At 53.3% G+C, this 26,650-nt stretch overlaps 1 protein-coding gene across 3 annotated transcripts; it reads left to right on the top strand.

Annotated features, from left to right (window-relative positions):
- Window positions 1–1,061: 1,061 nt before the first annotated feature.
- Window positions 1,062–26,218, top strand: MFSD4A (major facilitator superfamily domain containing 4A; the record flags this gene model as incomplete). 3 transcript variants are annotated; one of them, XM_081224394.1, is made up of 10 exons in its annotated part: window positions 1,062–1,291; window positions 10,382–10,580; window positions 11,242–11,502; window positions 14,534–14,696; window positions 15,142–15,257; window positions 16,334–16,507; window positions 19,222–19,369; window positions 22,775–22,845; window positions 24,134–24,254; window positions 25,402–26,218. In XM_081224394.1, the coding sequence occupies 10 exons, from the start codon at window positions 1,062–1,064 to the stop codon at window positions 25,455–25,457; spliced, it is 1,539 nt and encodes a 512-aa protein (XP_081080520.1). The 3 variants fall into 3 exon arrangements, with proteins under 3 accessions (XP_081080520.1, XP_081080519.1, XP_081080521.1); XM_081224393.1 differs by lacking the exon at window positions 25,402–26,218 and having other exon boundaries at window positions 24,134–24,331; XM_081224395.1 differs by lacking the exons at window positions 22,775–22,845; window positions 24,134–24,254; window positions 25,402–26,218 and adding an exon at window positions 19,642–19,795.
- Between the last annotated feature and the right edge of the window lie 432 nt (window positions 26,219–26,650).

The following is a 26,650-nucleotide window of genomic DNA, read 5'->3' on the forward strand; positions in this document are numbered from 1 at the left end:
CCAACAGCCCCGTGGCCATTTGGGGGGAGTAACAGCCTGTGTCAGCTGCAGGATCCTGGAAGGACTCCCAGTCTGGAATATAACACCCTCCCACTCCACCCTCCATCCAGCTTTTTCCAGCAACAACAACAACAAAAAAAGCAATTTTCCTCAGAACTTTTTTTTTCTTTTCCTAGAGGGTTATTTCAGAATTCCTTCAAGTCACTGACCTGCTCTTCCCGCCCTCTCCTCACCCCTCCCCCAGTTAGGAAGAAGGGAGAGAGATGGAGTCTGGAAGAACGTGTCTACATCTTCCTCCATCCCACACCTGTACAGGGCGCCAATGTGATGTGGCAGGTGAAGACCGGCTCTCAGGCCCTTCTGTGGAGCTTAGAGTGATTACCTTTCTGGTGAAAGCCATGAATACGCTACCAAGAAAAAAGCGTATGTATGAAATTTTGCCTTCTATTCCAGGGTAAGATGGGATGCTGTCAGACCCCCGAAGTCCATCAGTGAAGCCCCTAGGTTTAAGAGGGGAGGGCTCGGTGTTTCCTTCACCACCAAAGCACAGGCCAGATCGGTGTCTGGGGAGGGTTTGCAGCTGCCCCGAGGGAGACGCGCTGGAAGATCCTGCTCCCCAGCCACTCGGTGTACTTACAGGACGTCTCAGGCTCTCAGTTTGCCCAGCTCTAAAATGGGCGTCCAGGCCCTCCAACCCTGGGGGGCTGGATAAAAAGGCTGGAGAGACACGGAGCTGGGTGGGAGCGGGGGTGGCGATGAACCGCGGCTCCCGGTTGGTCTCCCGAAGCCGGGGGAGGGTGGAAACGTGAGTTCAGGAAGGAGGGGAGGCCGGCGCCTGGCACCGCACGAGGAAGGCTCTGGCCCGGACGCGGTGCCCACTGGCGGCCCAGGCGCCCCCGGTGCTCCCTGGGCCCGAGGGCGGGGCCCCCTCGCCCGGCGGCCCCTCCCCGCCCCTCCCGCCCCTCCCTCGGCCCCGGCCTCCCCAGCCCTGCTGGCCCTCCCGCGGGCGAAGCGGCACTCGGCACCGCGCGCTCGCTGACCAGCAGCCGCCAGCCGGGACCATGGGCTGCGACGTCCGCGTGTCAGGGCTGCTCCGCCGCAACCTGCAGCCCACGCTCACCTACTGGAGCGTCTTCTTCAGCTTCGGCCTGTGCATCGCCTTCCTGGGGCCCACGCTGCTGGACCTGCGCTGCCAGACGCACAGCTCGCTGCCCCAGATCTCCTGGGTCTTCTTCTCGCAGCAGCTCTGCCTCCTGCTGGGCAGCGCCCTCGGGGGCGTCTTCAAGAGGACGTGAGTGCCCGGTCCGCGCGCCCGAGCGCCGCAGCCCCCCGACCCTTCCGACCCTTCCCACCACGCTCGTCTCTGCCCCCGCGGGGCTCGGGCCGCCGGTTGTCCCTGCCTTCTGGAAGGCAGCGACCACCCCTCCCCGCTGCGCTAGCCATGCCCAGCCTTAGCTGGAGGGCTGCTTCCCTCCCCCACCCCAGCTCTCCCCGCAAAACTCTCTCTGGAGACTGAAGGTGACTTCTGGATTGTTTATTTGCCTTCGCTCACCCCTGTGAGGGCATAGACTCAGCTCTCACCCCTCTTCTCTCCCACCCACACCCCGAGGGAGAGGGGTGAGGGAGTTTGCAGAGGTGGGAGGGTCGCCCTCTTGCACAGCAGACCTGAGGTTTGTCTGCAGCCCCTGCTGCCGGGGGTGGGGGACGGAATTGGAAGTGAGGTGGAAGGAGAGGGAGTGTCACCTCAGGGGCCGTGCCCAGTGCCAGAGCTGGCTGCGGCTGGACAGAGTGCCCTGGGGCGTGCTCCACTCAGATCCTCAGCTCCAGATCAGCTGACACAGGGTGTCCCTTCCCCTGGGCGGCTACGGGGCAGGTGGGTCCTGTGCGGTCCTGCTCCTGAGGGAGCCAGGGTTCCTGCACTGGCCCCTGGAGGTGGCACCCTTCTGCCTCTGAGACAAACAGGACCTTAGCACTTGGGTCCACGTAGGGGAGAAACAGGGTGACTCACCCATAGCTTAGTGAGGTGACTCTCCAGCTCTGGTGCCAGGATCCCCATCTGCTTTCCCCCACCCCATGTTACTCCTCCCTGGCCTCTGCCTGGCATGGCCCCCAGAGATGCCCCTTTGGACACCATTGCAGAGCCTCAACCTCCCGGCTCCAATTCGACAGGGCCACCTCCACAGAGCCCTTTGGAAAGGCAGTAGGATTCACTCTCCTAGTGCAACTGGGAGAACAGACCCAAAGCAGGGGCTAGATGACTTGCAAGTCAGAGGCTGCTGGAGGTTTCCCTAGTCCTGGCTTCTGGCTGGGTGGTTTCCTGGACTGCATGGACTCAAGCAAGCAGACGCCTGGGAACAAAACCACAGCTGAAGCCTCTGGGGAGCCATTCTGCGCCAAGGGCTCTGCCCTTTGGCTCACTGCTAGAGGTATCTGTGAGGTGGATTTCCCCCTCCACGTCACTTCTAGAGCTGACGGTGAGGAGCATAGGTGTCTATACATATAGACCCCACATTAAGCCACCCAACTGACAAAGCATCAATTAAGGAGTGATTATCCCCACTACCAAAATCCTTTTGTAAACCGAAGTGTCCTCTTGAGAAGCAAGTCTCCTTGTGTACAATAGTGTTTCTGTGGGTTTTGTACAGGATTGCATGCATGGGGGACTCCAAAAATCTTAAGAAAAAGTTCCAGATCCTTTCTAATTATGCCTAGACGTTTAATTAGAAATCAGTCAGGGTATTTTTCTGGTTTTGTTTTTAAGTATTTTGACTTACAAAAGCTCCCTTACCTGGAACTTTTTAGGAGCCTGTGTAATGCAAAGAACAAGAAAGGGAATGAGGATCATTCTAAATGGCAGGTTGGCATGCCAGGCTTTGTGAAAATAGCAGAGATACACAACAAGCTGGGCCAGCTCTTCCTTACTTGCTTTGTGCCTCCCTCAGGGCTCCTTACTCAACGAGGGGCTCTGAACAGGCAGTGGAAAGGGTCTTGCCTCAGGAAACTGGCTCACAGAAAAGAATGATCATGGTAGCAGTAATAACTAGCTTTATTGAGTGTTTAGGGGATGCCAGGCACTGTTCTTACTTAGTACCTCGCTTGTATCAATTCATTTAACCTTCCCAACAACCCTGTAGAGTAAAAAAGCAAGCTGACTCATAGTAGTCAGCTTCAACTCTGAAAGGTACAAGTTATACCCTATACTCACCAGGCAAAGGCATGGCATGAGTATCCCTGTGTGTACTTATGGGCTGAGTATTCCTGAGCTGACACTCTTGGGAAGGAAACTATGGGCCTCTGGGGCTTCCGGCTGGGATCTGAGGGGTGGGGGTAGGGTGGAGTAGGGGGAGTTGTCCCATCAGTGGTTCAGGTTTCAATTCTGAACTTCAGTCCTCCCACCGCAAGACAAAATGTCTTAAAGAACCTCTTCCCTTGGTTAAGAGCAAAGTAGACTTCAGTGGAAATAGGGGGACATCACAGAGGTGGCCTGTGTGTAGACAGGAGTCATCACCCAGCTAGGGCTGGACAGCTCATCGCAATCCTCCATCCCCCAAAGCAAACAGAACCTCCACCAGCCCTGAGACCAGCCTCTAGAGCTTGATTCCTTGGGGCTTCACCACAAGTTAACATGCTAATACCACTGCTAGTGCTTTCAGCTTACGTGATTACTGCTGGTGCAGCTAGTCTGTTACTGCAAGAGGAGGGTTGGTTTAACAAATTGGGACGGGAGGGCCAGCTGTTGTGCGGGAGTGGGGAGAATTGCGGGATGACACACTCCAGGGAGAGGAGAGTCAGGGCAGCACTCTTTCTCTAGGATTCCTGCTCAAGTCCTGCCTACTCCTTGGCCCAGACTGAGTTCCAGGGCTGAGCAGAGTTTCTGGTTGCCTCCAAAGGGACATACATTAGAGGGACTGGGTGTAGAGAGCCTTGATGTTAGAGTGGGTGCAGAGGAGGGCAGGAGCCCTCCACTCAGGATGGGACCAGCTCTCTCTCTCTCTTCTGACATTGACAGAGATCTTGAAGGAGGCCACCACATGCAGGCCAAGAGGGAGAAGGGTGCAATTAGGGCCAGAAAAACCTGGACTAGACCTTCCTTAGAAAAACCTTGCTTATCAAGAGCAGGAAGCCTTTCAGAGAAGAGAAAAACCCAAAGCCACCTGGTGGGCAGGGTGTATAGATATGTGCTTTGTCAGATAGGAAAGAGGAGGGGTATTTAGACAAAAGGTTAGGGTTTTGTTCCTGGTTTCATGGGGACCTGTTTAACCACCCTGGGCAGTTTGGGAGACCCCTTTATCTCAAAGGCATCAGGGCACATAAATGGCTTTCAGAGTTTCCCCAACCTTTTCCCAGCCTCACCTGGGCCTCTCCTCTGCACACATGCTCTTAAAGGAAGGCTTGAGTTCTTCTCTTTGCTATATTAACTATCTCTTTCTCTACCTTTCTTTTTTTTCTCAATTTCCTGCAGCCCTGCCTTCCCAATACCCACCTCTGACTCTCTCCTGCCCACTGCATGAGACCCAATCTCCATGCAATGTTCCCCAGGCCACTATCTGACCTACTTCCCCAGGATGCTGGCCCCCTGTGGTTCTGGGATCACAATACAAAAGCCAGTTCCCTTCTCTGAGCCAGACCCTGGTCAGTCTCCCATCTAGAAAGCCTCTGCCTCTCCCTCCAGCAGCTTGTCCACCTTTCAGCATGTAGCAAACGTGGGCTGAAGGTCTCCTAGGGGTCTGGCACCAGACATGGTTCTTGGCTTAAAAATCCATCTCTACATGGGAGGTAGCCTCTGACCCAGCAATTTCACTCCTAGGTATATTCCTCAAAGAACTGAAAACATGTCCACACAAAAACTTTTACATAAATGTTCACAGCAGCATTATTCATAATAGCCAAAAAGTGGAAACATAGCAAATGTTCATCAATGGATGGATGGGCAAACAAAATGTGGTCTCTCCACACAATGGAATATTATTCAGCCATAAAAACGAATGAAGTACTGACTCATGCTATAACATGGGTAAACTTTGACAATGTTATGCTAAGTGAAAGAAGCCAGTCACAAAAGACCACATACTATTATGGTGTCATTTATGTGAAAGTTCAGAGTAGGAAAATCTATAGAGGTAGAAAGTAGATGGGTAGTTTCCTAGGGCTGAGGGTGGGGTGCAGAGAGGAATAGGGAGTGACTGCTAATGGGGAAAGGATTTCTTTGGGGGTGATGTAAATGCTCTAAACTTAGATTGTGGTGATGAGTTCATAACTCTGAATATACTAAAAAAAAAGCCATTGAGTTGTACACTTTGAATAGATTAATTTTATGGTATATAAATTATATTTCATTTTTTTAAATTAAAAAAATCTCAAAACTCATCTCACCCTTTAATTCACTCATTTAACAAATATCTCTTGAGCCAGACCCTGTTTTTGGGGTGAATATGACACAGGTCCCTACTCTAATGGAGCTTACATTCTGGAGGATCATTTTAGTGAAATGAAGGAAATAAGGCAGGGTAAGGATGGAGAGTTACAGAGTTGGGGGTTACTTTAGCTCAGTGCTCAGGGAAGGCCTCTCTGAGCTGACACCTGAATGACAGGAGAGAGCCATGCAAGCAAAGAACATGGGGAGAGGTGTTCCAGGCAGACAGAGCTGCAAGTTTAACCAGTGTGTAAGGAGCACTCCCTGCGGGTCCAGCACCCATTGAGCCAGGGAACGTCGTCATGCAAGGGTGCTCCCCTGATCTGAGTCTAACAGGGATACCCCCCAAAGACAGGCTTCCTTGCTCCTCCTTCTGGGTCCCCCCAGCCTTAACAAAGGGTGTCAGGCAAGCTGGGGTGTCAGTGTGGGGGGACCCAGTGAGAGGGGGACCTTTCCCCCTGCCCCTCCCTCAGTCTGTCACCCCTTCCCTCTCGCCCTGGCTTGCGCTGCAGTCTCCAGGCTGCCCTCACTCCCAGGGGGTGTCCTGTCCCCTGGTTCCTGTCCCAGGCCCCGCTCCTCTCTTGGGAGACTGCCGGGCCCTTTTGGGGTGGAGGGGAGCTGGGGATGCCTCTGACCCCTCCTGGTTCTGCATTCTGCCCTTTCCCTGGTCCTTCAGGGAAGGAGATTATCCATGGGGGACAGGGGGAATCCCCTGAGTAAAAATGTGAGGAGAATGTGAGTGCCGCCCTGGGGTCGCTCACCCCGGTGGCATGGGCCTGGCCCTCAGCAGCATTCTTTCCCACCCCTGGGCAGTGGAGGGCTGGACAGCTGGCTGACATCTTACTGTTTTGCTCAAGACCTTCCTCTGCTTTGGAGCCTAGCAGCCCCTCCTCTTATCACAGAACCAGGAAGGCCAGAGCAGGCACCCACAGCAGGACAAGGTGATCACATGTGCCCTCTGGGTAAGGCAGAGCACGGGGGCTGACAGGTCCGCAGTGTGCTCAAGGTCACGCAGCCAGCAGGCAGGGCAGGCACCTGGCTCCCTGCTTTCCCTTGCCCGTTTGCGCCTTCCGTGTGGAGCCGTTAATAAGTAACCTGGACGTTTCTCAGGCTTCCTGAGGAAGGGTTCCCTAGACTGTCTTGGGGGAGTGGGGCCCTTCCTCTCACTGGCCTGAATTAACGTCAGAACCCAGGGCCAGGGGAGGGACATTCCATGACACCACGCTGGCCTTTTCCTGGATTGGGAGTCAGAAACTGGGTCCCCACTCAGCATTACTCGCTCTCATCCCTGTCCGGGCCAGCTTCCTGATCTGTAAAATGGGAGGCAGGACTCTTTGGTCCTCGGTACCACTCTGGCAGTCAGAGGGCCTGGCAGCAGGAATGGGCGGGGCGGGGGTGTCAGGCAGCAGCTGGCTCCAGTTCTCTGACCCTTTCTGCCCAGCGAGCCTGCTTCTCTGGGCCTGATGGTGCTCTTTGGGGCAGCCCAGGGCCTGCAGGTGGCCGGCAGGCAGCTTCCAGTGAGTGAGCACAGGAGGACCGACTGTGACATCTCACTCCCTCTGCAGGCAGCCTCTTGAGGCCGTGCTTCATATCCCTAATTTATAGCAGAGCACCTGAGGCTCAGAAGGGCTAAGTGTAAGCGGCTTGCCATGAGCCGCCCGCTGGGAAGTGGCAGAGGTGGGCCTAGGACCCGTCTTCAGATTACAAATCCCACCACATCCGTGCTGCCAAAGCTGCGATGACATTATTATTCTATAATTTTCAATTACCCACTTTCCTGGAAGGGGCCATTGACCAAACCATTAAGTGACCAAGACAATCAGTGTATTTCGGCCTGGCTCTGAGATGTGTCTAGGACTCCTTTTTTCTTGGCAACAACATACCATTCTAAAGAAACTTGTTCAGACTGATTTTTGGAATGACCAGGCAGAGCCCTGCTGAAACAACTGGGGAGGGTGGGCAGCCTGGGATCCAAACCCAGGGTTCGTTGTGGGTCCCCACTTACTGGGAACAGGTCTCCATCTCCCCCGCGCCCCCCCAACCTGCTCACCCCGCCCGATACCCCAGGAACGTAGCTGGCAGGCTGCAGGGTCAAACCATGGCCCTGGGGTTGGCAGGAGTCACAGGGAGGGGACTTCCCAAGCCAGCCTCCCTCCAGCCTCTCCTTTCCTCCTGTTCTCTTTTTATCCCTCCCTCCTGCCTGTCACTGGGCCTGGGAACGAAAGAGCCCCCTTTGGGCACCGAGTGTCCTTCTCTGGAATAACAAGGTGAGAGGGTACCAATTGGAGAGAGGAGAGGCCTGGACAGGGCTGCCCACTGGCCACCAGCCCTTCCCAAACCCCATCCCCGTCTCCCGAGCCTCCTGCTGCTCCAGTCAGCACCTTCCTGGCAACTTGGCCCACTAGATTCTTTATCTCGTTACCTCTGTCTCTGTCTCTGTCTCTCTCTCACCCCCATACTATCCCACATCAGCCTCCGAACAGTCTCTAGTCCCTTTCTCCAGGCCATGCTATGTGGGGTGATGAGACAAGCCTTTCTCAAGCATTCCCATTTCACTAGCAACATCCAGCAACCCTGGATCAAACACCTCAGGGCCAAACACAGTCCAGACGTGGGGTCCCACAATGAACAGGATACAGCAGATGCCTTGGGAAGCTTGCAACGGAGCCAGCAGTTATCCGGAAGCAGTTGGATTTCCCATAACACCAGCAGACGGTCCACTGGGGGCTCATGTTCTAGTGGCTACAGCGGTTTGCCATTGCTTCCTAAGACCAAGGCTCTGAAGAATCTGGCCTCATGCTCCCAGGCTGCTCCCCTCTCCAGCTTGGCTGGGTCCATGGCCCAGCATCAGCCTTTTTACACACACACACGTGCACACTCCTCCATGGGAAAGCAGCATGGCATAGGGAACAGCAAGTCAGAAGCCCTGGGTTTGGGTCAAGGATCTGTCTGCTACTTTCTTAGCCCTTCTCAGCCTCAGTTTACTCGTGGGTCACACGAGGCACAATTGCAAGGTCTACCTCACAGCATTGTCACGTACACCGAATGTCTTGGACCCTGTAAACAAATGTTCGTTGTTTTCATGTACCCTGTAATGTTAGTTTTCCCACACCTTCCCACAGCTCTTGCCTATCTCAGTTCACTGATCCCAGGTCCCGTGCCCTCAGGACTGTGCTACAGGACTGGTTAACCACTCTCATCCAGGTTTTTCAGGGCAATAATGATAATGTGTTAATTCTTCAAGAGAGCATTTTTGTACTTGGGGTGTCGGTGCTTTACCGCAAAGTGGTGAGTGAGGTTGTGGCAGTGTCAGGCCCATGTAGCAGCTCAGTGGGGGGAACACTTGAGGGGGAGATGGGGACCCTCTTGCTATCCCTGAAGTCAGGCCACCCAGGAGGCTGCCTAGTCGATCTTGTGCAGGGAAAGGAAGGGGAAAGAGAGAGCCATTCTGAGAGGCCTGTTGATTGTATCAGCCTGCAGAGGTGTGGGCATCGCCTCTGTGCCAGTACCAATGAGACAGGCCACCAGGTAGCAGGAAGCAGAAATGCATGAAGCTTGGTGAGTGGCCCAGGCTGTCAGTGCTGGAGGCCGGCAGAGCAGGGATGCTTGGGGAGCGGGAAGGGGGTGCTGGGAGGGACCTGAGCAGGCCTCTCCACAACACGACCCTCTTGTTCTCCCTCTAGTGGCCCGGGGTGAAGTGAGTCTCCCCTGCCCCCTCACACACAGCTCTGAGCTGGGAACAGACAGGGGTCATGATTGGTAATCTCCAATTAGCAGATCAGCCTGGAAACAAGAAAATGAGAAAATAAAGAACTGCTGCTACCAGCAGAGCCCTTCTGATAAAGGATTTCATCAAAGATGGGGCGAGATGAAAAGCTGAGAGCCAACAGGGTCAGAGGCAAGAATCTCCAGGAAAAGACAGTCTGAGGGGTCTCTTGGGGCCTCCCCCTTTTCCTCAGTGAGCTGGAAACCCAGGTCTTCTTGTCACAGAAATACCAACACTCCCACCTCCACCCCTCCAGGTCCGGCAGCCAGACAAAGGCACCTGGGGCTCTCCACCTCCTCATAATCTGAGACACTTTCCTCTGCAACCTCTCCCTTCCAGAACCTGCTTGCTGCCCACTCTCCTTCCCCCCACGTTAGCCTTTCAGACTGGCCCCAGAAAATATGAGGCTTCCTTCCTTTCTCCGAGAGTCTGCTTACTGGGCGGAGTGTACCCGAAAGACCGGACAGAGCCTTAGGCCTCCACCCATGTGTTCACTCATCCATTCACTCGCTCAGCCTGCTGCTGTGGGCTCCTCTGGGGGAAGGTCACCACTCAGACACCTCTCAGTGGGGCCTCCCTTCTGGACACTTGCCAGGCACAGAGTCCAACAGCTCTGCCCATAGAGGGGTCACCAATTTCCCCAAATACCTCGGCTGTGGGCTTTGGTTCAGGCAGCTCAGGCCTGGTGCCTGCAGAGGGCCTGGCATGTTCCATTCGTGTGTGGGGAGGGCACTGCAGCCCGGCTCAGCAGCTTTCCCCGGCCCCCCTCCAGGCTCACGCATGTGGCACGGCTCCCTGAAGGCGCTCAAAGCCATTCCCCTCACACCTTCCGTGAGAGAGATGGATATATCTTTGCATATAATTGTTTATAAGCAAACAATTTAAAGTTTAAGTAAATGATACAAAATCACTTCTAAGTCCAAAATTAGCAGTTACGCTTTGTGAAGTGTCCACTACATAGTTCTCACAACCACCCTGTGTGGTAGGGATGGTTATCTGGGCAGACTCAGACAACTTGCCCACCACCCACAGCTAACGAGTGACAGAGCTTCTGCCACAGCTCCCTTTGCCCTTGGACCAGAGGCGAGGGGAAGCGTCTCGGCTTCCCCGGGGGCCACCCAGTGAGTGGAGGACAGGGTGGGGGAGTCTTCCTTCGAAGGGCTCCGGCCCCCCTCCACTGACCGCACCCTCCGCTACTGCAGCCTGGCCCAGTCATTATGGGCCCTCTTCACCTCTTCTCTGGCCATCTCCCTGGTGTTCGCCGCCATCCCCTTCTGCCGAGACGTGAAGGTGCTGGCCTCAGTCATGGCGCTGGCGGGCCTGGCCATGGGCTGCATCGACACCGTGGCCAACATGCAGCTGGTGAGGATCTACCAGAAGGACTCGGCGGTCTTCCTTCAGGTGAGCCCCCAGCAGGCGTGGGGCTGGGGGCGGGCAGGGCACAGGGGAGCTCCCTCAGCCCTCTCCCCTGGGCCAGGCGTCTCCTCCCCGAGACCAGGACGGTGACCCAGAAAGAGTAGCAGGGTCAAGTTCAGTGTGACCATTTCCAGCTGGACCATACTGGGCCGTTATCTCTGGACTCAGATCTCTTCATCTCTAAAATGGAGTGATGATCCTGGCCTGCAGGTGGTCAGAGGAATCTAAGTGCTAATGAGAAAAGGTACTTTGTAAGTTGGAAAGGGCGTGATGGAAGGACTTGGTGTTTTCTCTCATCTCCTCCCTCTGTGTTTCTTCTTCCTTCCTTCTCCCAGTTACCCAGGATTCCAGTCCAGCCCTTCCCTTTATTAAGCCCCCTTCCCTTTGGGGTGTTAACTGGTGGATGCTAACTTGGGAACAGCCCCCAGCTGGTGGTTAAGCTTTGGGAAAGAAGAGAGAGGGAGGGGTTGGCCATTGTCACCAAGTTATCCCAGGCGGGAAGGTGGTGACAGGAGCTTCACTCCTCACCTCTCTTGCCTCCCACCCTACTGCTCCCAGGCAGGGGCTCCCCCGATGGGACACAAGGTGGGGGGCAGGCAAAGCCTGAGCCATGCCTCCACCCACCCTAATTCTCTTCCCTTCCCAGGTTCTCCATTTCTTTGTGGGCTTTGGTGCACTGCTGAGCCCCCTTATCGCCGACCCCTTTCTGTCTGAGGCCAACTGCTTGCCTACCAATAGAACAGCCAACGCCACCTCCGGCAGCCACCTGCTCCATGCCTCCAGGGTCCTGGCCCACCACCATACTGGGGCCCAGCCTTGGTCCAACCAGACGCTCCCTGGGCTGACCCCACAGGACGGGGCAGGGGTCCGCGTGTCCTACGCCTTCTGGATCATGGCCCTGATCAATGTGAGTGCCACTGGGGCAGGGCTGGGTGGGGACTAGTGGACAGTCACCCATACCAGTCCATACCAGCTCCCAGTACAGATTCTTCTGTTTCTGAGAAACGTACTGGGGCTGAGATATGCTTTCAGGAAGGCAAGAAGAGGGGAGAACTGACCCCCGGGGATTCATCTGAACACAGGGGGTCGCAGGAGATCACCTCTGAGGTCCTTCGGTTGTGACATCCTGGGATTGTGATTCTCGAGGGAGGTGAAACAGTGAGCAGGTTTAGTGCAATGAGATCAGGGTCAACTTCCAAGTCATCAGAGGTTCCCTGGGAAACCAGCTCTTTTCCTCCAAGGCCAGATGATGTAGACCCTGGGACAGCACTGCAGGACATACCAGGCTCTTCTCCAGGGTCCTCAGTCACTAGTGGGATTCTCCGGTGCCTGCTGTGAGGTGGGCCCCTGTGGAGGGTGGAAGATAGACAAGATGACCTCCAAGGGACCCTGCCTGCCAAGGCTGCCCTGGTGGGAACAGAACAGGGAGACCACGTCACTGCGTCTGGGTCAGATACCAAGGCCCTCTGCTCCCCAGCTCGCATCCTACCCTGCTAAGTCAGGACCGACTCTGGTCTCTAGCTGGAAACCTCCTCTGGTGCCCTGCGGCCCAAGTTAGCCCAGGCTGGGGCCAGAGGGAGAGGTGGGACACACTCCCCGCCAGCTCCTCTCCAGCTTGGGAAGAATGGTCGTGAACACCAGCAGCATGCACTGGGGTGGGGAGTATTCCAGGTGGCCATCCACCTGGCTATGGGATGGAGGTGCCACATGGTTTGTCACCCCAACTTGGAGTCTGTCTTTGCTCTAGGCAGACTTGTTACCTACCCCTCCTGAGGCAGGTAGGCTGGGCCTCAGAGTGCTGCTATACACGTAGCATTGAAAGAGGCCTTTGAGGGCACCCAGTCCCACTTAAACAGCAGGGCAGGGGTGTCATACCATCACTGGCTCAAGGGCCTGAGAAGGGGCTAGTAAGAGGCTTGGCCAGGCTGGAACCCTGACCCCCAGCACAAGCCCCTAACAGCTGCCCTATAGTCCCTGCTCATTTTCCCTTCTCTTTTGTAACTTTCCCTGTACCAGATTCTTCACTGGGGGCTCTGAAAAACATACCCCTCTCCGTCTGCTCCTTTTCCTTTCTGCCCATACCCATCATTGTTTTGGAAACAATGCAGCTTTGGGCCTGTGCCCTCCACAGGGGACCTACGAAGGCAAAGAGCACTGTCAGTACAATGTCAAGGCTGAGACTCTGGGACCAGGAAGCCAGAAGGTCCAGCCAGCTTAAGCCTGAGGTCTGTTTTCTCTTGCCCCATGAGGTGCAGACTGGAGGCACTTTGTTTGCTGCAGGATTTCCGGACTTTTTCCATTGGTTTGTATCTGAAGATAAACAGCCCACCCCAGAAGAGAATGGGCTGTGCATGCATGTGGGCAAACACATTCACACAGGCCAGCCCACCTGGCATTCTCTGACTTTAAAGGTAGAGCCTACCTTCCCTGAATGGGCTTCTTATAAAGATCCGGTGTTTTCCTGCGAGCAACGTTAGCCAATCCTCTGTGAAGTCCTTCCCACCACCCACCTCCCTGGAGAGCCCAACCTGCGTGAGCACACCTCTTATACAGCTGTTTCCCCTTGGCCTTCCCCCAGGCATTCTGCTACCACAGGCCTCTTCGTGTGGGTTTCCTGTTTCTCCCATCAGACTGGAGGGAGGGCTTCACCTCCCCCATCAGACCCGGGACTCCTGAGGGCTGTCTTGTGCATTCAGACCAGATTTATGGCTCTAATGCTGCTGGGGTGTGTCTGACTTATTTATAAGTGGAGGGAGGCTCCCAAGGTGCCCACAGGGAGGTGTCAGCGCAGGGGTGGCATTCACGTGACTTGGGAAAATGTCTGTGTGAGCCAGCCTGCCTCCAGGCGACGGGGAGGCTTCCCCAGAGCAGCACTAGGCAGGGGCTGGCAGCCCCCTGATGTCCGTCTACCAGGCCAGCTTCGCCTGCGAGCCCAGAGGAGCCCATTAGCCCCTGGGACACTTCCGCAGTTCCCTGGGCTTCCTCTCTTTCGGAAGCGAAAGGAGTTGCAGCAGGAAGGGCAGAGGTTAGACTTGATGAAGAGCTTCCTGGCAGTGAGGGTGGTTAGACACAGGCAAGGCACCTGAGGGAGGTGGTGAAGGCTTCTCCAGGCAACCTCAGGAACAGGAGACATTTCCCATTCCTCTGGGGAGTTCATAAAACTGAAGCGGCTTAACATAAATATCAGTGAGCATGACACTGGGCTCTGCATGTGTGTTGCTCACAGCATGCATTTTTCAATCCAAAGGAGTCCCTGTCTCTGTTTTCCCTGAGGATAGTCTCTGTACCTTCATAACGTATAACGTCACCCAGAACAACCCCTGACATGGAGATGGCACTGGTCAGAATCAGGTTGCCCGGGCGCCAGTCTAGCGCTGCCTCAAGTCAGCTGTGTGACCGGCACTAACGCTCTCAGGTCTCTTCCAGTTGTAACAATTTTGACTAAGTAATAACTTTGAGCCTCAGTTGCCCCACCTGGAAAATGGGGTTAATGATTTCCCCCCAGCACGTTTCACAGAACTGTGATGAACAAAAGCCAGACTTCTTTGGAAAGCATCACATGCTCTACCAGCATGAATGAGTGTGAGGGGCCCTGCTCCAGCCCTGCTCAGGACAAGGATGTTAGAAAGGAGTTTATCTCTAGCACCTCCTGTGCCAGCAGAGGCCCAGTGTGAGTCCAAGCTTTGCATGTGACAAGTACCTGTCTTTTCAGGGAAATGACTGTGGTTAAAGTCGGGCAGCAATTACACCAAGCCTGCCCGGGGTCAAGGCACCTGGCTGCATTTCCCAGGTGGGCACCGTGGGAAAAGAGCTGTCTTCACCCAGGACTGTGCAGACATTTGCCACACAGCCACGTGGAGGTGTATGCGGCAGGCCAGGCATGGGAAATGGGGACCCTAACGGGAACAGGGCTCTCCTGACCCTCTGCCCACCCCCAGCTCCCGGTGCCCATGGCTGTGCTGTATCTGCTGTCCAAAGAGCGGCTGCTGACCTGCTGCCCTCAGAGGAGGCCCCTCCTGCTGTCTGCAGATGAGCTCACCCTGGAGACACAGCCTCCTGAGAAGGAAGACACTTCCTCGCTGCCCCCTAAGTTTCACCCAGGTGGGGGCTCTAATGAACTCTCAGGCTCATGGCCCCATACCGAGGCTTCCCTGGTAAGCCCTCCCACCCAGAGGGAGAATGTAGATCACAGGTGAGAATGGTTGGGGAAGAACCCTTGGCACTGCTGGTCTCGGGAGGCAGGAGATGGAACAAACTGGCCAAGAGAATGAGGAAGGCAGACTCCTGGCTCCAGCCTGCATTCTACCTAACCCCTCCTGTGTGACCCTGGGCCAGTTACCTGACCTCTCTGAGCCTTGCTTCCAACAGCACTGTGAGATGGACAGGGACTGTTCCTAATAGAGAGTTGGAAGCTGGAGAAGGTGGGAGGCAGTAAGTGGTCTCCCCTCTGCCAGGGCTCTCCTGACCGCCGGCCACTGTCCCTGGGTGCGCAGAGGAAGGGAGCAGGAGCTGAGACCTGTCCCTGCTCTTCTTGTGTCTCATCCAGGGCACGAGGACCTGTTCCACTGCTGCCAGAGGAAGAACTTCAAAGGAGTCCCTTCTTCTTTCTTCGCCATCCACATCACAGCCGCCCTGGTCCTGTTCATGACCGACGGCTTGACGGTGAGCCTGCCCTTGGACGGTGTCCCTTATTGGGCAGCCCCTTGCGCCCCCTGAGCCTCAAGTCTGGGGATGGTAAGAGAAAGGAGGAACGTCAGGGTTTCCTAGAGACCTCACCTGTACTACAGTGGGTCCCCAAATTTAAACCAAGCACAAGTCCCAGGGGAGAGTCTCTCCAGAATTGAATACAGCCCCTTGGAACTGTGGTCTCCTGTCTCATTCAGTTGTCTTTATTTTCATGAACCCTGTGGATAGGGGCCTCTGGTTTGTTACTGAGTGTAGGCTCCCCACATTTTTTAAAGGGGTGGTGTCCTCTTCCCCCAGGTAGAGGTCATGCCATATAAACTCTGTGCTCAGCAGGCCCTGTCGAATGCATTCGAAGCCTGGGCTTCTCAAGCCATGTGGTAAACAAACTACAGGCGGGACCTGGGCCCAGCTATTCAGTCCACTAGTAACCTCTGTTACTCTGTTTAGTGCCTTTTTCCAGAAATCTCTAAGGATTAGGACAGTTTTGAATGGCTGATTGATTAACTGGTTTGCCATATGAGGGACTCTCCAAAGAAAAGGCCCTAAAAGCCTAGATGACCTGGTGGCAAGTACTCGTGACAGTATTGGTTGACTTCCAACTCTCAGTGTGACCTTGGGCAACTCACTTCCCTCTGCCCTCTCATCTGTAAAATGAGATGCCTATACACACCTTTTTTTCAGCTGCAGCACCCTTCCTTCAACAAAACACCTTCTGTGGGATCCTCATAAATACGGCACGTAGTGGAACTCCGCTCTGGTTGAAGGGGGGGTGGGCAGAGCCTGCATGACCAGACCCTTCGGGACCCCCGTGGGGACCCAGAGACACCTTCCTGGATCCCCTAGCTCCTGCAGGCACCGTCCGTAAGCTGTGGTGCCCAGGTTCCACTCTCAGCTCAGGCCTGTGTGTGCCGCGTGGTCTCGGCTCCAAACCCACCCCTAAGCCTCCAGCAGCAGGACCAGTCCCTGCCAGCCCACACCACACCTGCCCCAGCTAGGCCTCCTCTGCGCGGGGTACGCTGCAGGTGTGCTCAGCAGGCCCTGTCTCCCCACAGGGGGCATACTCCGCCTTTGTGTACAGCTATGCAGTAGAGAAACCGCTGTCTGTGGGACACAAGGTGGCCGGTTACCTCCCCAGCCTCTTCTGGGGCTTCATCACTCTGGGTCGGCTCATCTCCATTCCCATCTCCTCAAGAGTGAAGCCAGCTACCATGGTTTTCGTCAATGTGGTAAGTGGCCTCCTTTCACTTTTTGGAGACCCAGAACCATTCACTCTTGGCCCTAGCACTGCCCCAGGACATTTGCTCAGAACTGGACTCTGCCAGCAGGTGAGACATGTAGAAGTAGAGGGAAGAGAGGAGAGGAGAGGGATGCTGGTGGGGAAGGGATGGAAATCCAAGGGGTGGAGCCTACTCGTGCGATCTTGGAAAAGTCCTTTCCCCTCTGTGGGCCTCTGATTTTGTACCCATTGAAGAAAGGGGCTGTAGGAGAAGATTAGTGCTGTGTCTGGAGCAGATCCCAGCTGACAGCCTGCAAGGAGTAGAGAGAAGCAGGTGCTGGCCTTGATCCTCCCTTGTTCAGCGTGGTGCCCAGCTGGTCAGAGCCCTATGGCCAGTGGAGGCCAGGGATCCCTTGGCCTTCAGAATCACCATCTCTGGGCTGGGGCCTGGGAATTTACATCTTGCAGCTCTCTCAGATGATTCTTAAGTAGCCAGACTGTCATGTAGGATGGCCTTCAAGGAACTGGTCTGCTCCAGAGGCAGGAGGTCTGTGTATCCATGCCACCATCTATGACAAAGAGGTCCAGACTACAGATTCCTGTAAGGTTGTCTAGCCCAACCTCCGACCAGGGATTGAATCACCTCTGTAATATCCCTTCCAAGGGGTCCACAGTCTTGTCTAAACACCCCCGAGTGACTGGAAACTCACCACCTTTCCAGGAAGTCCAATCCACTGTCGGAAAGTACTTCCTTGAGTTGAGTTTCTAGTGGAGAGAAGGTTGGGAAATAATGTAGAGGCTACAGAGGTCAAAGACCATGAGCCCCAAGAAAGGCCCTTGGATTTGGCCTTGTGCTGGTTGATGACTTTCAAGAAAGAAATTTCTGTTCAATGTAGATGGGAGGTGGGGGGAGGGGGGTAGAAGCCAAACTCAGGAGGTTGAGGGTGGGAATTCCCTGGCAGTGCAGTGGTTAGGACTCCGTGATTCTACTGCACGGGGCACGGGTTTGATCCCTGGTGGGTTCGATCCCTGGTGGCCTGGGAACTAGGATCCCGCAAGCCGCACAGTGGAAGCCAAAAAAAAAAAAAGAGGTTGAGGGTAAGAAGGAAGTGGAGGTGTGAGAATTGCAAATAAGTCTGTGAAGGGAGTCTTGTTTGACAGGAGTCAGGTGGTATGAGCGTGTTTGTAGGCAGAGGAGAAAGGCAGGAAGCCTGTAAGGAGGAGGCCTGTGAGGATAACACGTCAGAGAGTAAGTGAATGAAGAAGGCCAGGGGAGAGGGGACGGGGTCGAAGGACAGAGGCGAAGGAAGTGCTAAGCTTAGTAAGAAGAGGGCCCCTGTTCTGTGGAGCTGGGGTGATGGTGATGTGATGCAGGCAGAAAGACTCCTGAGGTCCGTGGGGTGGAGAAGAGTGAGGGTACAGGGGCTGCTGGTGGCCAGACTCTCTAGCACATGAGGCCAGCTGCTTAGAGAGAAGACAGTGGGTATGACTCTGGGTTGGTGAGAAAAGGAAGTCTGAAGCCTCCACATGAATTAGGCACTGATGATAAACTCACCCGGGGTGCTGGTTTTTAAAAAGGAAAATCAGATTTCTGGGTCCAGCTCAGACTTGGTGAATCAGAATGCCCAGGGGAGGGGGCTAGCAATCTATATATTCAACAAACACTCTAGGGGGTTCGTGTTGTCAAGCAAGTTTGGGAAAACACTATCCTAGAGCAAGTGATTCCCAAATACATTAGACCCACTGGAGGTGCTTTTGGAATATACAGATTCCTGGGCCCCTACCCCAGAGATTCGGATTCAGGGAGCAGGGGGAAGTGTGGAGGGGAACCTGGGTGTCTGAATTGTTTTAAAGCTTTTCAGGTACTTTTCGTGGGCAGCCTGTTGGGACTACAGCTGAACAGCCCTGAGCAAGCTCCCAGATGCTGCAGCTGCCATGTCTCGAATTCACTGCAACTTCTTCCCAGATTCCGCTCATTTTAAAATTAAGGGTCACTCTGTTCTTGATGTCCTCCTGGATCTCAACAACCACTTACTGGTTAATGAGTACACACGTGGTGGTGGTGGTGGTGGGGTGCTGCGGGGAACTGCTGGGGTGCCGAGTTCTATAAGATGAGGTCTCTGCCTTTAAGGAGCTTACAGTTGGCTAGGGAAGAAGATGGGCAGGGGAGAGGGAGCGTGTGTGTCCCGGTGCAGAGGTGAGGATGAGGGGCCGGTAGGGAGGTGAGAAGCAGGCTGACAGCCAGTCTGCGCCACCGACTGAGGAGGGGGCCACGCCGAGTGGGAGCAGAGTTGGTTGGCAGAGTTGCTAATTCGCCCTTGGCATCCTCAGTCTTCTGTCATGCAGGCTAACTTAAGAGAGTTAGGTGTTTTTAAAACTTCCCAAGTCTAGAGATTTTCCGGGCGACTCTTCAAGGCTTTGTTTGTAAGGTCGGAGCGGAGTAGGAGCTAAGCGTTTCTACGGCATGCGCGGTACGCTGTTTGCGTGATGTCTGGCCGGGCTCCCCTGCCCCCTTTCTCCTATTCTCAGGGTTTCCTTGGCCGACACCAACTGGGGAAGGTGCAGTTCCCATATATTCCACATGGGGGCGCAAGGGGCTCACAGCGCTGCCCCTGCGGCCGGAGAGGAACTTTTCAAGTCTGGAGACGGACTGCTGGTTTTCCTTTCTCCATGACCACCCAGCTTTTCCCCAATTTCTCATCGCCTTCGTCTCCGCCATGACAGGTCGGCGTGGTGGTGACGTTCCTGGTGCTTCTTGTTTTCTCCTACAACGTCGTCTTCCTGTTCGTGGGAACAGCCAGTCTGGGCCTGTTCCTCAGCAGCACCTTTCCCAGCATGCTGGCCTACACCGAGGACATCCTGCAGTACAAAGGTGAGCCCGAGCGCCCAAGAGCGAAGAGGCACTCCCTCGGGCCAGGCGCTGCTTCCTCCCCGCAAGCCCCTCTTCCTGGGGTCTTCCAGCTACAAGGTCCCTGCCCCACCTCCTCACAGAAGTGAAGGCTCCCCTCCTGACTCTGGGGGCAACAGGCTTGTTCTGGCCCACGTGTCCCCCCCCCACCCCATTCAACGTTATACCGGATCATGTGATTTCAGACCACAGAGAAACAGTAAGCATCTCTTTCCCATTTTCTTTTTCCCCCGTAGCGGTGTCTAGAGACCCACAGCTGGCATCTTGTGTAACACCCATGTGCTGGAAATAACAAGTTCAAAGAAAAGCAAAGTGGCACAGGAAAAATTATAGCACAGGAAAGGGGTTTTATAACTTATCAGTAAAAGGACCTCTGTGTTTTGTTGCTATTGTGGATGTTGTTTGAAACAGTGGAGTAGAACAATGACTGCACACCTGATTCAGGGTTGTGCCTAGCTTCCTTGATGTCGGAAACCTCTGATTCCCTCAACGAGTCTCCTTCCCTTTCCGTAGCCTGCCAAGGGCGTATAGCAAAGATCTTTTTTAAAAAAATAAGTTAATTAAAAATAATTATGTTTTGAACACATTTAACGTTACCCTCAGAAGTAATCAGAGGTGCCCTAGAGTGTTGGAAAACCAGCACTAAAGATGAGTGATTTCTCTAGAGCAGGAGTGGGGGCCGTTGGTGTGGGGAGTTGCGGGGGGCGCCAGGCAGGGTCAGAGCAATGAGAGCTACATCCCGCTCATCCGCTGAGTTGATCCTGAGACCTGGGTCCTTGGACTCAAAGGATAATCCCCAACCTTCAAACGAGTAAAGGAAGTAATGAAGTAATGTTGGTATCACCTGTGACATCGTATATCCCACAGAGGTTGAAGTGATTAACAAATGTTAGAGTTTAATAATAAGAAGAATGTTATGTTGGTTGGTTCTGCTGCAAATGATCACTCAAATCGGTCCTCTTCTTTTCTCACCATCCCCGCCTTAGTTCAACCACTTAACCTGTTTGGAATAGTTAAGGGTGCCCAGCTTTTCATAATTTCTAATCACTCCCATCCCTGCCTTGGCAGGTCTTGGCTTGTCTCCTGGCCTTCAGATTTGCCTCCATCAGTGGTTCTCACTGCTGGTTCCACATTAAAATCACCTGGAGCCTTTGTAACAAAGCCCAATGCCTGGGCTTCATCTCCACGAAGTCTGATGTTAACTGGTCCAGAGCTGCTGAGTGATGGTAACATGTAGCCAGGGTGAGGAACACTTACTGGGCCGTCCTCTACACGGCTCCAGAGGGATTGCTTGGAAACACAGAGCTGCTCACAGCCTTCACATCTTCTGTGGAGCGCTTTTCCTTTCTCCAGCCTTCTCCCTCCCTGCTTCCCCTCAGAGCCCACCTTCTAGCCATGTTGAATTACTTGCTATTCCCTGACGGCACAAAACCCATTCTGTATCTCCACACTTTGGCACAAAGTGAACCCTCTGCCTGGAATGCCCTCTTCTGTCCCACCCTCTCATCTGCCTGCTCAAGTCCCTCCCCTTCCCCCCACTCTGGGAAGCTTCTCTGACCCCACTGGGAAGGTGTGCCCCCCTCCTTTGTACCTGCCTCTCGTGTTTGTCCCACCTCAAGGCTTTTCTACCTATGTTATCTGCGTCCTCTCCTTGACGACACGCTCCCTGAATGCACCAGCAAGGGACAAGGGCAAGAGCATGGGCTTTGAGGTCATCAGCAGATCTGAAGGTCAGTCCTGTCTCCACACCTTCTGGCTCTGTGACCTTGTGCAGCTCAATTTCCTTCCCCTTTCTGAGCCTCAGTTTTCTTATGTGCAAAATTGGGATGCAAATACCTTCCTGTGAGGATGGTTTTGTGCACTAGAGGAAATGTAAAGCTCTTGACTTAGCAGCGTAACTGGCTCACAGGTGATCAGTATATATGTTAACTCTTATTATTCATCTGAGTACCCTCAGTGTTTAGCACAGTACCTGATGCATAGCAGGTACTGAAAGGTTTTTGAATGTATGAGTGGAACAGACAGTGGGTACCACTGACCAGTGTTGAATCTAGAGATAGCTTCATGGAGGGGAGGGAACATGAACTGCCCCAGGGTTTGGAAAGTCGGAGGAAAAAGGAAAGGCATTCCGGGGAAGGTTGGGGTGGGGGGCAGTGAACAGGGTGAGAGCAAAGGCACAGAGACAGGTATAAATGTAAGTGAGGAACTTGAAGGACAGAGGAGACAATGGCGACCTCTGATTCAAAAAACACTAAGTGTCTACCGTACGTTGGCCACTGTGCTAATATAAGCAGTGGTATATGCCACTGAACTAAAATTCAAGGCACATCCTCTCTCATGGGCTTCCAGCCTATAGAGGGAGGCTGCCTGATAAACAGGTGGGAGGTGGGTGGGGCACGTGAGAGTAGAGTGCAGGGGGCTGAGGGAGCACAGAGGAGGAGCTAATCCAGGTTCAAGGACGGGGCTGGGGGAGAAGATTATGATGGAAATCTCAACTTAAAAGATGAACAGGAGTTTTCCAGACAAAGAGGAAGAGGAGGAATGTTCAGGAGGGGGTGAAGGCATGTATGAGAAGCTGGCGGTGAGAGTGTGTGCAGGGTCAGGAAACGGAAGAGGGTTTCTCCTGACTGGAGGATAGATTGTGAGCAGATACTGTGACAGTCTGAGCTCTCAACGGGGGCAGATTATAGAGGACCCTGCAAACCACATTAAAGCATTTGGACCTGATCCTGATGGCAGCGTTGAAGGGTTTAAGCGGAGAACTGGCCAGCGCTCTGCCGAGCACTCACGTGTCTTGCGTCAGTTATCCACACAGCCACCCTGCGAAAGAGGTGTTGTCGTGCCCATTTTACCGAAGGAAACCAGGGCCTAGAGAATGGGAAGGACTTGCCTAAGGTCCCATGGCTAGTAGGTGATGTAGCGGGCTTGGAACCCAAGTCTGACTCTGAAGCTTGGGCTCCGAAGGTCTGTGCCATGTTGCCGGATTGACCAGAGGTGTGGCTGGTCAGCACGATGCCAGGGCAGTGAGGACACTAGCCTGCCTGGCAGAGGAGATCAGGAAATCTTTCTGGAAAGGTAGTTGGCGTTCAGATTGGGAAGGGCCCTGAATGCCAGGCTAAGCAACTTGGAATTTACGCTGGAGACAATCGTGAGCAATTGAAGGTTTCAGAACAAGGAAGGGATATAATGACAAGTAGGACCTAAGCAAAGTTAAGAGCTAAAGTCTGAGAAATCTCAGAGATCCAAAGTAGTCCTCTCAGGCAGCTGTACCACTTTCCAGAGGCTTCCCGGAAACAACCTGGATTATGCCAGCGGACTTCGGTCTCCTTAACTTGCTATTACTAAGCCAGATCCTTCTCTTTTGGTTAGGCTGTGCGACCACAGTGCTGGTAACAGGGGCAGGCGTTGGTGAGATGGCCCTCCAGATGCTGGTTGGTTCGGTATGTGGGGAAACTCGGGGTGGGGGGAGTAATCAGGGAGCGCTCCTCCAGGCAGGTGAGAAGATGTGGCCAGCCCCCACTGTCCCTTCCCTGAGCCTCCCACACAGCAAGCGGGAGCCCCACTCTGTCTCTGTCACCTGTTTCCGTTTCCGAGACACCCTTGAAAGCTGAGCCTCCAAATGTGGGACCCGGAGGTGTAAAGGGATGCTAGGTATTGTCCAAAGCAAACACAAGCCATGTCTGGGAGCAGGGCCAGAGGGCCCCGTGAGAATGTTTAGCTCTCAGAGCCTGGGATGGGTTTGGGTTGCAGGTGGAGTTCCTTTCCATCCCTCTCAATCCACCACGCCCTGCCCCACCTCTCTTCGCCTCTGGCCACCTACAAAGGGCCCAGCTTTCCTACCCGACTCCTGCCCTGATCAAGGGCCCAACTCACCCAGTTCTCTTCAAACATACCCACGTTTCATTTGTTCATCAGGAAAAAAAAAATCCACCTACTTTTTATGGAAGACTGTAATGAAGATATTGTTATGCTTCCTTTTGCAAAGGAGGATACTGAAACTCAGAGAAATTAAGCAACTTGCCTTCAGTCACACCTGTAATAACCAACAGAGATGTCCATACTTATGTCTTTCAGTCTCCAAAATCCCTCTAATCACTACTCAATTCTCCTTCCCTTTTCTTTTGTCCTGCTGGACAGGAGGAAGAGCTACATCTTATGCTACCGTCTGCATTGAAATGACCTGATGTCATTTGCTTCAGTGTAATCTAGTGCAGGGAAGAAGGGGTACAGAGGAAACATACTAATTACTAAAGTTGGTGATGGGTCCATGGGGATTCCATATGCCACTTGAGTATATGTTTTAAATTTTCCATAATAAAAGGAGATATATATATATATACACACATATATATCATAATAAAAGGATATGTATATATATCTCTCTCCTCTGCAGAGTTCTGGTCAGGGCTTGAGGGTATAGAAACACCTAATATGATTGGAGTTTTAAGGAAGATATGGAGATTTTCAAAGGTTCCAGGACACAGAGCTGAAAGGGACTGCAGGGGTCACTGGGTCCAACCTCTGCCGTACAGCAGGATTTCTGCCACCTCCAGAAACATAACCTTGAAACAAGGCCAAGATGTCCCTCCTACCAGTGTTTCTGTCTATTGGCATGATGGGCCAGAACTTGACTGAAAAACCTGCTGAGGCCCGAGAAGCCTGCTTCCTCCAATACATCTTTATGTGAGGTTTTGATGGCCTGTTTCTCTGTGTTTTCCCCTTTGGCAGATATTCCAGGCTCAGGGCAGCTATAGTTTCCTGGTCTGTGGCGTGATCTTTGGTGGCTTGGCTTTTACCTTCTATATCTTGCTCCTGTTTTTCCACAGGATGCACCCTGGACTCTCATCAGGTAAGGAAAGAATCTGTTTCTACACAAGAGGAGGAAAACAGAGCAGGGGGGCACGTGAGAGATGCTGTGGATCTTAGCACGCCACAAATGATGTTCTGTTCCAAGTAAAATGCAAGGAAATGTTTATTTTTCTACAGCTTCCTTTTCCCCTCTTCCTGCTTTGCCCTGCGATTGTCTGTGCTGGGCTCTCAGGGCAAGAGGGAACGGGATAGGCTGACTCATGGTTTCTCCATCAGGAGAGGGGCATGGTCTGTGAACTGGCTTCCTGCATCCCACCAGACCAGGGGACCATGGGCCAAGAATCGCATTCCAGCCTGTGCTGAGCACTGAGAGGCAGAGCCTGCCTCCTTGGCTGGAACTCGGCCCAGCAGCCTAATTGGCCATTTCTTTGCAGTTTGGGACTTGACTCGAGTCCAAATCTCTTTTTCAAAAAGAAGTCCTTCAGGCCAAGTGGCAAAGAAAAGCTCCTTCAGGGCAGAGACACCTCCTAAGAATAGTCTCGCTCCTGGAGACCCCAGGCAGGGAGAGTCCCAAAGCTGTTTTCATAACCCTGAGCCCTCACCTGCCTTTCCGCCCAGAGCCCTCAGAGTCCCAGCAACTGAACCAGCTGTGCACATAGCCAGTTCTTAAGAGAAGGTGCCCAGGCAGAACCCTTATCCGCTTCATAGAAAGTAAAATACCAATCACAAGAAGACTGAAGGGTCAGGCATCCATGGTCCTATCTCTCAGTAGGTGGACCTACACTCCCTTTAAACATCAGTGTGGGCCCCCCAGTCAGCACACACTACATCCTTGTGCCTGAGATGGCAGGTACCAGAGTTGTTCAGTCCAGCACTCGGCACAGGGCCTTCAGTTAGGCCACTGTTCAAGAAAGCTCCGATGAATATCCAATGAGTAAGACTTAATGAGTTCCCTGTTCACGGGAGACAAAAACAAAAAACAAAAAAACATATCCCCCAAGCCCTAGACACTAGTCTCAGCAAACTGCCTCCACCGACTAGTCTGCCAGAACTTGTAGGTCTGACTTTCCACTCGGCTCCCTAATTGAGCCATTGAATGGCAGAGAAACAAAAAGTAAGCTCTCGGGATGAATAAGGGCTAGTGAATCAGAACTGCTCAAACAGGCTACCTGTTTTTTCTCTTGTAGTTCCTACCCAGGACAAAGCACTTGGAATGGAAAGCCTGGAGTGCTACCAGAGGTAAAACTAGATGAAGGAGGCTGGCGAAGACTTCCGGCCTCTTGAGCACCAGCTCAGGTCAAAGGGCGGAAGAAAGCTGGGGTGGCAGCGGAGGCAACCTCTCGATGCCTTGGTTCCGATCTTCACTAATACTTGGTTGGGTAGAAGAAATTAAATTGAGTTCTGGTACCTGGGTCCTCCCTGGGCAAATCATTAGATGTTCACCTGGCTATTCAAGTTACTCTCCTCTTCCCTGGCTCAGACTTTTGGTAAGAGCGGGCTAGGATACCCAGCTGGGAAGGAAGAAGACAGCTAGATGCTTCACTCCACTGGCCGCCTCCTTCAAGGACCATACCCTGGGTTTGAAGATCACTCTTGGTTGAAGTTTGAAAAAATAAGTTGAAATTATAAAGAGCGATGATCATTGCTATATGTAGATAGACTTTAAATTAATCAAAACAAACCCCAAGTTATTCCCTGGCATGCTCAAAGGATTTATGTGCTTTTACTTATTATAGTCCAAAGGCCCTCCAATTCCTGCTGCTGCTGTCAGTAGTTCGCCTGTAATCTAAAACATCGAAAGGAAAAGTTGAATCTTGCTGCCTTTGGGGCACTTCAGTGGTATGCTGGGCTAGCTCATACCAGCTTATAAAAGCCAATTGTTAAGTTTTCATTTTGAGAGCTGGTTGTTAAACACAGCCATTATTTAAAATTAAATTAGAGAAACTTATTACCTTTGTTTTTAATGTAATTTAACTATAACTATTCAAAACTCATCACTTCCTAACTTTTTTTTTTTTTTTTTTTTTTTTTTCTTTTTTTTGCGGTATGCGGGCCTCTCACTGTTGTGGCCTCTCCCGTTGCGGAGCACAGGCTCCGGATGCGCAGGCCCAGTGGCCATGGCTCACGGGCCCAGCCGCTCCGCGGCATATGGGATCCTCCCAGACCGGGGCACGAACCCGTATCCCCTGCATCGGCAGGCGGACTCTCAACCACTGCGCCACCAGGGAGGCCCCCTAACTTTTTTATACCTATGCTCTTGAAGTTATTTATTGTGCCTGCAGGGTAGAAATATTATATAAAGGTATGCTTCCGTGTATGTCTTTCCAACCCCACCTTCAGTGATAACATGTTAGTGGCTTGAGATCAGCCACGGTGGGAGTATTTACACCACAGAAATTGGCAAAAGCTACAGATCATGGCTTTATTGTCCCCTTG

This window comes from Mesoplodon bidens, assembly GCF_964165515.1.
Source record: "Mesoplodon bidens genome assembly, chromosome: 2".
In the NCBI taxonomy this organism is placed as follows: domain Eukaryota; kingdom Metazoa; phylum Chordata; class Mammalia; order Artiodactyla; family Ziphiidae; genus Mesoplodon; species Mesoplodon bidens.